The sequence below is a fragment of the Chaetura pelagica genome, unplaced genomic scaffold (assembly GCF_000747805.2).
Source record: "Chaetura pelagica isolate M959 unplaced genomic scaffold, ChaPel_1.0 scaffold10, whole genome shotgun sequence".
Taxonomy (NCBI): Eukaryota; Metazoa; Chordata; class Aves; order Apodiformes; family Apodidae; genus Chaetura; species Chaetura pelagica.
In genome coordinates, this window is record NW_009952263.1 from 5,502,718 (window position 1) to 5,514,265 (window position 11,548).

An 11,548-nucleotide genomic window follows, 5' to 3' on the forward strand; every position below is an offset into this window, starting at 1 on the left:
TTTCCCTGAGTCATCACTGGTTCAGTGAGCTTCCAGGAGCAGACCATCAAAACAGGTTGTACTTCCACTTCCCATTTCAAATTACAAGAGGCACCTGTGAGTCAAGCCAATAATTTTCTCCTTATCTGTCTTCAGATGCCATCCTGTGTATGGATCAAGCTCACGCTCCGGCTGAGCTAGAAGCCCTGTGGGAGTTCCCAGCTAGCTCTGGATGTGGCAGCTTGCAGCTGCCCTAGGTGGCTGTTGGTACACAGGTCCAGTGGCAGTTACTGAGCAGGACTGTTCAAGCCAACCACAGTGTGCTCTTCAGAGAACTAGGGGTGCTACATGCAGGGCTGGGCTTGCTCCTTGCTCACCAGCCGTTCTCCAAACACCCATTGCTGGTCCCCGTCAAAAGCAGACTGCTTAGACCTCTGGACTGGCCCTGCATGGAGGGCAGGAGGCCATGTGCTGCCAAACAGCATCCCCGCTCCTGTCACCAGAGCCAGGGTCTTGATTAGCTCACACTTGGGTTTTTTGTTGTTTGTTTTTTCCACTTAGAGGCAATGCCAAGTCTTAATCCAGTCCTGAGTCACAGATCTCAGTGGGACACATTAAACTGGGACTATCTTTGAATTCACAAGTGTCCTGCCTCAGAGCTGGCCAGCTTAGACCTCTTGCTCTCCCACCAATTCTCCTCCCCGTTGTGCCTGACAGGCAGCTGAGGTCAGCTCTTCAGACAGCAGTGTTAGAACACAAATATGAGAAGCTCATTTTTTACAAACCCAGAAGACTACAATTTTGGCAGTCTCACTGACATGGAACAACAACAAAAAGAACTGAGTCAGCAGCAAGCAGTATGCTGTTGCACAGGGCTGTAATAAACCCAAGAGAAACGAGATGGGTCAGGTTGTGTTGGCTGGTAGGTGCTGAAAGAGCTGGTCCAGAGTTACCACTTCAGGGGCCAAAGTGCAGAAAGATGGAAGGTAATCGCTTTCCCAGCTCTCCATCTCACTCCACCGCATATGGTGAATTTGCTTCAAGCTTCACTGTGGTTACAAAGTTCCTGCGAAGAGACCATCCAATCCGATATTCAAACTGTAATGCAGTTAGTATGATTTTAGAATAATTTGCAAAATCTGTAAAACCTATCAGGTTTCAATGTTCATTATGATCTGGACAAAATTCCAGTTCTGCATTTAATTTCTGCACATTCACAATTTGGCTAAAATAATTATTCAGGCTCAAAGCAAATATCTTCTTTCCTTAATTTAAAATTATTTTTCCTAAAATAAATCAAAACCTCAGAATGTTGCCAGAATGGTATCTAATAGAAGGCAAGATCATTTACTAGAGAGGTATTTTAAAGTTTTCAGACCCAAACAGATGGGACCATCACTGGAGAAAACAGAACTCGTGTATGCCATATGTTTTCTATCATTTTATAATTTTTGTATTTTTGTTAAACTAGCCAGTGAAAACAATAATTATAGTGGAATTTTTAATTTAGCCTCAGGAGTCACAACAGTGACTCAGTTGTTCACAGCGGGTTGTTCTCTTTTCTCCTTTTTTTCCTTCTTGGCAACATAAACCATAAATGTAAGAATTGGTTTTCCAGTGTAACCCATCATAGTAATCACTTGATTTTTTTGTTTCTCATGGGTATAGTGTAACTGTTGCTTTAAAATGGCTCCTTAAACAGAGTCCAAAATCAAAATGACAGGTGTAATCTAAAATGTTTATCACACATAAAGGGCAGTTATCACCTTCCCAGTACAAAACATTTGCCTTAACTTGAAAAATTTGGTATCTCACAAGCAGTTTGTATGAGTCTTTAGTCTGTATTTGTTGGACAACCAGGCACCTGTGAGAAATAAAACTACCTAAAATCAGATTGGGAACTAGATTTTCTAGATTACATAGAATCAATTTAATCATGTAGTTTGTATAAATAATGTAGGTACGACTCTATTAATCAAAGGAGTTCCTTTTATTTCCATGTCTTTTCCTAAGTTCATTAATATTAACTGATTTATCTCTGTTCTTGATTTTTATTGTGTAGCTAGATTGTACTTTGTGTATTTTTCTTTGAAAAAGACCATAAGCAGATGTTCTCCATCAACACCTGTAGCAATAACTTTTAAAAAAAGTGAAAACAATACAACATTTTCTCTTTCACTTAAAAGATTGACTATGACTTTAACCATGCGTTGACAAGACTGATTTCCAATTAGTTGCAAATAACATAGCAACTAACAAAACATCATTTTTACATATAGCTGGAAATGAATCAAAAACATAAAGCTCAAAACACATTATTTATAAAGGTTGTGTAACTCGCTATCTAAACTCATCTGACTAATCACGAAACCCATGAGAGAGGCAGGTGGATCCCAGCAGCGGATGAGTTGAAGGGCTGCGATTTGCATACAAGGGTTCAAATAATTGCTTGTTAGTCACAGAAAAACAATGCTGGAAGAAAAATGTATGAATAAACGAATGAGTGAACACCAGACTAATGAGCTACTTCCTCTGCTTGGCATATGAGCTCTCTGGGGATGGGGACTCATTTTCTGTACACGTGTGAACACAACACAGAGTGTAATATGGTCTTGGTTTCTGCCTGCTTTCCTGGCTACTGACACAGCCTGGAAGATAGAGGGCTGAAGCATTGGATGTAGTGCCTTTCACAGCCTATGATTCTCAGCAACAATTGAGAATCGTCCTTCTGCACTGGTTTTGGTGAAGTGCAGCCTCTGCCTGGGCTGCCATGGTTGCAGATTGACCCCAGAGACTAGGAACCCACAGCTAGTTCTGCATGGAGACTTGGATCCACCTGGGTTTATACCGCAGGGACCGCATCATGCAAACTTGGATGAACCCTGATGGATCCCAGCTACCCATAGACTCCTCTGCAACATGTTCCTGTCACTGGGCAGCACTGGGGTACTGACAAGCCCAGCTGGAACCCAGATGACTTGTCCTTTCCTTCTGTCTTCTCTTTTTCTTTTTTTTCCTCCAGCTTGCCTCTTGATTCTTGTTTCCAAAGGAACTTCTCAATTTGCACGTGGACATGCAGCTTGGGTCCAGAGGTATGCATCCTCAGCCCTTTTGTGACAAGGTATAGGCTACATAGGCCCTAAGGAGCCAGCTCCAGTCCAGCACACTAACTAGCAAGGTTTTTTCTCAAGCCTGGTACCAGAAGGCAAAAAGGGAAACCTAGGCAGGCTCAGAAGGGAGCCACCTTCCATCTGAGAGAGCGCTCTCAGACAGCATTGATCTTAACAGAGCCAGGCTTAATTTAATCACTCATCTGCTCCCACTGAGCTCCCTGATCTCCAGGATACCCCAGCTCTCCATTTCCCTGAATGATGGAGAGTTGACAGTACTTAATAAGATTAAATGTCATCTTCATTACATAAGAGCCTTTAATTACAGGATCTCATCGAATACCATTTGATACCAAAGAAAAGCATGCCCTCTTACATTTCAGGCAGTGACAAGGGGCCCAGAAGAACTGAGTTGCAGTCCTGGCTTTGCCAGAGGCCTCTTCTGGCATGTTAGGTAAGAGCAAGATAGCCACCAAATTAAAGGTTGTGTAAGCAGTGTAGCTCAGGCACTTCCTAACTTCAGGGAGCTAGACTTTGCAACCTCAACACTGTGTAATTATCAAATTGGGGCTGATTCAGAACCTTGACACATGAAGAACAACCCACAGGCCCTCCATTCTTTTATACAGCTTTACATTTCAAGCAACTGTTTGAAAAGGACTGGATCAAAAAGTTGGTGCTTGCTCCAAAACCCAAAAGACTGTCCAATTCAAATTGCTTTTTTTTTTTTTTTTTGGTGGCTGAAGCTGTTTCCATTACTCTGGGTATTTTGGCTTGATACTTGCAGACTAGACCTGTGTGTGCTGCAAAAGAAAAGAGCCATAAAAGGGCAAAAAAAAAGATGGTGTTTTTTTCCATCTTGGATTGAGTAGATAAAATAATAGGAATCAGGCTCTATTTTTAGAGTAGCTTTCTAATTCATTAGCTGGACCAGACTGTTCACATGCAGTCACTTTTCTCACTAGGTCAAGGCTAGTGAACAGCTGTTGCGTGACAAGGACAAACACAAGCAAGCAAGTTCAGCTATTATTCTCCTTCACTGCTAACTACTTCATTCTTATACCCCCCTGCCAAAATCACCAGTGACCTTCTGCTGCAAGGAAGCAGTCCACTGCCCCCCTCCATCAGCATCTGTGCCTACCGCAGGCAGCATGCCAGCATCCCTTGCCCAGAAGCACTCAGATGCCTCACACAGACTCCCAGTGCTTTGGAGACAGTGTGAGGAAACAATTACACTTGCTGCTGATTAACATGGTCTGTACTTTACAACTTAGCTAGTGTTGCCAAATAATGAGCATTTCCATTAGCTACATGGAAGGCAGTTTACTACTTGTTTATTTAACAAACACGGTAAATCAATCACACAATCCATTTTTACACATCCCACCCTTCAGGACAGAATCCATTTCTAACAGGAGCAGAATTACTCGTCAGGCCCTCACCTTCTACCAAAGGCTGACTGATTACTTAATCTAGGCAGCTTACACAAAAGTGAAATCCAGCCTCATAAAAAGCTTACAGTGAATGACTTTCAACAGCACTCGGTATCAGGCTGAAAAAGGCTGGTACTGTACAGCCCTGTTTCTCTGTAGTTTAACTGTGGCACTGATTATGTCTTGGCTAGAAACCAAACAGCTTTTAACTATGTCTAAAACACACCTGTTCAGACTGAGAAACAAGCATTCCTACAAAAAAAGCCAAGTAGGTAGATTGCTTGGAAACCAATTATTGGATTCCTCCATGTCTTAATAAATTTCACCAGTGAAACTCCTGATGCATCCTCTTCCTTCCACCTCCTTCAACTACAGCTTTGTATCCATGTTTCAGGCAGACTCTTCATGTATAAGAAGGGCTGAACTCAAGTAACAGCCTCCCACTAAGACTACTGTCTCAGATGACTGATTTTCATCAAATTCCTAGGAACACAAAATTGCAATCTGTTGAACTTGCACAACAGGTTCAAAAATCAAGTAGGAAAGGCAGGGGTCACATAACCTCTCTCTAAGCCTCACTTTCCAAAGTAACAAACCCAAACAAAATGTTTTTCCTTAATGTTTTGCCTTTTTAAAAGACAGATTTCAGTAATTTGCCTTTCCTTCTCACAAAAATACTGCACTGCAATTTCCACTCAATCCAACCCAAAACACTGACAGACAATAAGAAGCTTTCAGTGTGAGAAGATGCCAAGGCAACCATTTTCCTAAAGACCTGTGATGAGCCATGTGCACCCAGAGCTCCCACTGAAAACAGAACCATGTTTCAAATTTCTTAGCTAGTCTAATGGATACCATACCCACTTACATACGCTTTCACTAGTAGGTTTCAACTTTGGAGGGGATACTATTTGTACCCTATTTTAAAGTTCAAAAAGCTACAGGACCATGACAGGAATCCTCAGGGAAGTCTCAGCAAAAACACCCCCCACCTACTACCAGTTTTGAACTCTGGCAAAAGAGACAGCATTAGTGCTGATTGCCAAGTCAACTTCCTTGATCAGTGGCAAGGGTCCTCAACAGCTAAGCAACCTCCAGTACAGTATCCACAGACTCCTAGGAGTCTGCTCTGAGGAACTTCCATTTCCTGTCCTACACCATCACAGCAGATGCTTTCAAGAATCCTCTTCCTAATAACTACTTCTTCCTTTGCAGGAAAGGTTAAAAAAAAGCAAACCAACAAACCCCGTCCATTAAAGAGCAGATAGCACTTTTTAACGTACCTACAAAAGTGTAATTTTTTTTTTGCTTGAGCTGAACAAAATGTGCTGGAAAGATTGCCCTTTTTGAGCTCTTCCTCCTGGCTTAAAGAACGTGCTCAGTCTCTAGACTGACTAGGCCTCTTGTAAGAACTTAGAAGAGCAAAGGAAGGAAATTTCTCAATTGCAGGGCAGATCTTGGACATTTCAGTCTCAGCATTAGTTTTCATTTGTTTAAAAACATTTGTACATCCCAAGTTGAAGCTCTAGAAAGACACAGCTGCTTCTTGGGCCTTCTATCAATCCCTCTTCCTTTCACTGCCCATTGCATGTGGTATGAAATCTGTGGAAGCTAGGACAGCTGTGCAGTTAATTGACCAGAAATTGCAGTTATTCTTTTCTCAGCATTTATGTGCAAGTTGACTTCATGCGGAAAGGTCACACTGTAATTTCACAAAATGTAGCTTAGAATACATTCCTCTTTAACTGTCACCCAAATGTGATTATTTCTACGACCTATCCATGCAGAGTACATCAGAATGCATCTCTTTAACACCAGAGAAATATTCAGTTTTGGTATCAAAAGGCAGAGAAGTATCTAAGAAACAGTCTCCACTGCAAAACATAAAATGGAACAGCATAAAATCTTGCACAAATTAAGTAATACCAACTCTAGTCAGTATTTTATTAACCAACCTAAAACATCATACAGGTCTTTGTGAGTGTCCATGTTTAAAATACTGTGCACTTTAGGGAATAGAGCAAGCCTCACCTTTGCTATTCTGTGCTTATATTTGGCCAGTGTTTGCAGGTAACACAAGATTAAGAGCTAGTTTCACACTGAAGACATACAAAAAAACAATCTGGAAAAATAAAATTGCCATTAGTATTTAATCACCTATAAAAAATATACTAGCACTTTCAGTTTACATCTCATTGCACAAGATCAAATCTGGCCGTCAGTCTAAGGACTGGACAGAGACGCGACCTACAGACAGTGAAGAAGTATAGCCAGACCAACAAAAAAAAACCCCAAACATGTTAGGACTTAAATTCACACCACACATGTAGTTTTAGTCTTATAAAAAGCAAAACCCCTCACAGAACTCTATGCTTGGACCCTACAATCTTCACAAATATCAAATGACATTTTCAAAGGCCTTTCAAAATATGGAAAAAGCTGAACTCCTGGAGAACACTACACTTCTCCGCATAAACCAAGAAGCAGCAGAAGCACTTGTTAAATTCAACAACCCATATCAGCTTTATTAGATCGTTACATTTACAAAACTTAACGGTAGCGGTGCAGCTGCAGGGTATTGCGCCTTCTCCAGGCAGCACGACGTGAGCCACCAATGGTGTGGTGGAATTTGTGGCCCTTGCCCAGACCACGACTCTTCCGCCCGGCTGATGTCAGCCCACGCATCTCTCTGTGCTTGTGGACGGGCTTGGTGATCCATTGGGTATCAGGGTTGCGCCTGATGGTCTTATGGAAGGGATCGATCAGGATCACTTCAAAAAACTTGTAAGTGGAATCTTCACCCACCCAGTAGGAGTTCAAGACTCTCAGAGCCCCACAGTGACGGCCAGCACGTTCCTAGAGGAAAAAAATTAATGCAAAGGCTGTAAAATCATGGATGCAGGGCATTATTTACACCGAAAGATACGAGTAACTCATAACCAAAATTTTGCAGGTGCTAGAAATTTCAATTAGCCCTGAGATACCCTCTCTTCCTAAAACAACTGTTACCCTTCCACTTGCAAAGACACATGAAAAAGCAATAGCTAAAAGGAATGCTGTATTGAAAAAAAAAAAAAAGGCTGCATTCCTACCTTAGATGGGTTTTAAAGAATTTAGGGACAAAGGCGCTTGGTTGACAAAAGAATTACTTTGTACACAGAAGCACCCAATAAGTAAATATACAGAGTTAAAAACAACTTTAATGTGAAAATGAAGAGCACAAGCTGAACTTGGGGAACAATCTCTTGTGGAAAGTAATGAAAGACCAATCAATTTGCACATTGAAAGCTACAGGAGAGAAAGATATTTCTGCAGAGAATAAGCCCATACTGATAGAAGAGAAAGAGCCAATGTAACAAGTCTTTGTTCCACTGCTGGTGTATCAGTGCTTGCTACTCTAATCCTGACTTGTGGTTGGAAAGCAGTCTTAGTTCAGAAAACAAAACAAAGAGGAAAATACTAATTATGCAACTCCATCTGCCTTGCCTGTCCAGAATGCTTCTTATTTTAAATACCAGAAGCATATTTAATCCTTGTACTTTATCATCACTGTGGGAAAGTATGAACCAATGGAGCCAACCAACTTCTACACCAATGCAATCCCAATCTATTGCTACACTACACAGCACTTAGCTATTTTTTGCATATATATTAAAATTCTTTCAAGGCCTTGTTCTATACTAGCATATGAGAGCAATATATATTAAACATTAAAATGCCAACCACTCTCAACCAGCTTTTATGTGGGGATGGTAGCTACAATGGAGGCTTTACATGTCTGCAGTATTTCCCTCTGAAAAATTTAAGTCTTTCAGGAAAACCATGTCAGTTTCAGAAAATTTCAAACTAAAACTGAGGGCAAATAACCTCTTCCATGAGCTATCAGCACAAGTGAGCATGTGATTAGCCATCAGATAGCTAGCAACAGCACACAAGAGCATGTCATGAGCACTGAAGACATAGCATCACATCTTTAATTTAAACCCATCACCCGTGTTTCTTTTAAATTATCATGTCCCTTTTATTTTTTTCCCTTTTTTTCAAAACCCACTTTCTGAATTCATTCATTAATATTTTTGAAGTCCTGGGAACAGAAGTCTTCTGCTTCAAGATAGAAAGGCAAAGAGCAGTCTCCATTCTTCTACAATGTCTCTTTTTTGAGAGTGCAGACTAGCATTACTTCTAACCCACTGAATGTATCTCTTTAACAGTACTACTGTGGCATTATGAAAATTAAAGATCTCATGAAAGTTTCCATTTTGAGTATTTTAGCATGTAACAATATCTCATCTAAAAAACAAGTTAACCACCAATCTCTGTGCTTGTGAGGTACCTAAGCTTTTTACAAAGAACAAGGAGGTCTCTAGCATGCTGGTTTTGGATCCTACAAGTACACTGTGCAGCTACACAAACTACACGAACAGGTGACCCAGAGTTCAAGATGAGAACTCATCTGCACTGTCTGAAAGGACCATTACTAAAGCAGGTAATAAACACAACATGGCAGGGAGCACAGCAGTGGGGTTTAGCAATGAATGAAGTCAGACACCTTAGCATATTTCAATTTTTATTCCTCACACCTAACCCTTTATTTTACTGGGGTTTATACCAGTTGTCTGCTTTTCATTACAAATACTGTGGTGTACTCTAGAAATACATATACACTATAAATACCAACAAACCACCTAAGTAGTACTTTCCTCAGACCTCATTTGTCAAGTCTGAATAGTTTTTCTCCATTTGTCTCAATACAGCTTTTCTAGACATTCTGGTACTTTCCTGCCATCAGTATTCAAGATCTTTCACTCAACACATTAACAAAAAGGTTGTGTAGATTTTTTCTGTCTCTGAGTATTTTCAAAATTCAAGACCTTCCTACTGCAAAGTTTCTGAGCAATAACCAAAATAAGTCACCTCTGCAACAGACTGAAGACTCCGGGCAAACTTCAGCTGGTTAACACCATGATGCACAGGTTTGCCATACGTTGCACCTTTTGGGACTGGGCGTTTACGACCACCACGGCGAACGCGGACACGGTAGATCACGTAGCCTAAAAGAAAGGGTGACTTAGGAACCAGAAGAACTCTGTAGTGTAGCAAGTACAGATCACAGCAAGGCAATTCTTCCTGCTCATGCTGCATTCCCCACCCCGAAAGCTTCACATGAAAATTAGGCCACTATACCAATCTTCACCAAAACCTACAAGTGGAGGTGGCTAACACAAGATGCTTTTGTTACTTCCATTACTAGTGAGTAAAGGAAGTCATGTTCCATCACAACTATTTTTTACTTCCAAGCCAGAGTTGACGGCATCTTTCCAATATGAGGTTCCAAATACACTCTGAACAGCTACGTTGTAACACAAAAATATCCCACCCTGAAACATGCAACAATACAAACCACCCCAAAACTAAAATCCCATGTTCTGGAAGTAGCATTCACAAAGCTCTAAAGCACAAACCATCCACCAACCCTGCTGAATGTATGATTGCTTAAAAATGAGGAAAAGAATCAAACTTCACAAGCAGTAACAGAAGTGTAGACTCCAAGCTTTGTATTTTCATGGTGAACAAACATGTTGTTCTAAGGATCTGCTCAGGCTGCAGATGGGCGGCCACTTTCCCCAAATTTCTTTCACTGACCATTAACTATTTTCTAATGGTACCACAATCTACGTCATCTTGCTTGCTCAAGCACATACAACTGTAACATGGTCAAAATAATGCATGATAAAATCTGGGCAGAAAAGTGACACCCTTGAAACCTAGGATACTAAAAGTATTGGTCAACTCTGCAGTAGTAACACGGAACAAGAATTAAAGCCAAAGCCCATGTGATCTCCATCTATCAAAATGGCCACAGAAGGAGTCAACTCAAAACCACATCAAGTACAGTTTCAGGCTGTGGGCAGTGCTACCACTTGAACACATTTGTAATATGAAGTTCATTTAACGTAAGACACTCCAGGTTCTCAGGGAATATTTCAATTTCGGATTTTGATACTCTGCTATCGCTTCAGGAAGGAAAGAAGATGACATACAAGGTGGTCACTCCCTCACAAAGCACCTGGACTGCACCTCTACACCCCATTACCTTGCTTGGCCTTATATCCCAGCCTGCGAGCTTTGTCGGGTCGGGTGGGGCGCGGAGCCCGGTGCAGGGCCGAGAGCTGCCGGTACTGCCAGCAGCGCACGCGGAGCAGGAACCGCATCACGTCCGACTGCTTTTTCCTCCATAGCTCCTGGATGTACTTGTAGGCACCCATCTTTGTCTACCTGCTGGACCAAGGTGTCAGTGAAAAAAGTGCACCACATCTCATTCCAGATCTGAGCAGCTCCCAACGGAGATGCTGCATAAAACCATGCAGGTAACACCACAGACACGGAGGATGCTCTCAAGCTGCTTTTACACTGCTGGCACATCTGGTAACGTGGCCCATACTTGGCAGCCTCCAACAGAACAAGAGGCCAGTTGCCATTCTCAGCAACTTTTTCCTTTTCCTATGTTTCTAAGTGTTGAACTCCTCAGCTGAGAATTCCTCAGGTGTGTATGTCAGACGCTAACAAAATTTATTTTAAAAATAAAATATAACTTTAGAATCAAGTGATATATATTTACAAAGAAATACGTGTTTGGGTTGTGTGGTCCTTATTTTCAGTGTGATTTAATTACCCCTAAAAATATCCGTGCTCTCATGTACCTGTGGCAATTAGCACGAGAGTGCACTTCATCAAACACCACCCAGATCGTCATCAGAGTAGCGCAGCTTATTTTATTTGTACAAGACAATCCCGCAATTATTCACGGCAACTTTCCACAACCCTCTCTGCACAGCCACGGGCATCCTCAGCTACCCCCTTTACAGCAGCATTATGGCACCAACCAGATGCAAACCCAGACGCGCACCAGGAGCTGCGGCCTGTAACCAACATGAACCCGCAGCGCAGCAGTGCAGGGCCTCCCCCTCACACCAGGCAGCCCCGGCCCCAGTGTCCCCCTCCCGAGCCCAGACCCCGGGCAGCCCG

The 11,548-nt window shown here is 41.9% G+C and overlaps 1 protein-coding gene across 2 annotated transcripts; it reads right to left on the reverse strand.

The window, feature by feature from the left end:
- Positions 1-6,711: 6,711 nt before the first annotated feature.
- RPL15 (ribosomal protein L15) lies at positions 6,712-10,808 on the reverse strand. 2 transcript variants are annotated; one of them, XM_010007521.1, is made up of 4 exons: positions 10,617-10,808; positions 9,437-9,573; positions 7,033-7,378; positions 6,712-6,769 (listed from the first exon to the last, which is right to left on the reverse strand). In XM_010007521.1, exons 1-3 carry the CDS (start codon positions 10,786-10,788, stop codon positions 7,073-7,075), a joined length of 615 nt encoding a protein of 204 aa, XP_010005823.1. In that variant the 5' UTR covers positions 10,789-10,808; the 3' UTR covers positions 6,712-6,769; positions 7,033-7,072. The 2 variants fall into 2 exon arrangements, with proteins under 2 accessions (XP_010005823.1, XP_010005822.1); XM_010007520.1 differs by lacking the exon at positions 6,712-6,769 and having other exon boundaries at positions 7,022-7,378.
- Positions 10,809-11,548: the final 740 nt, after the last annotated feature.

Coding starts and splice junctions, on each gene's coding strand:
- RPL15 (XM_010007521.1), bottom strand. CDS start 10,788: ATGGGTGCCTACAAGTACATCCAGGAGCTATGGAGGAAAAAGCAGTCG. Junction 9,574..10,616: donor GGGATATAAGGCCAAGCAAG/GTAATGGGGTGT, acceptor CCTTTCTTTTAG/GCTACGTGATCTACCGTGTC. Junction 7,379..9,436: donor GTCTTCAGTCTGTTGCAGAG/GTGACTTATTTT, acceptor TTTTTCCTCTAG/GAACGTGCTGGCCGTCACTG.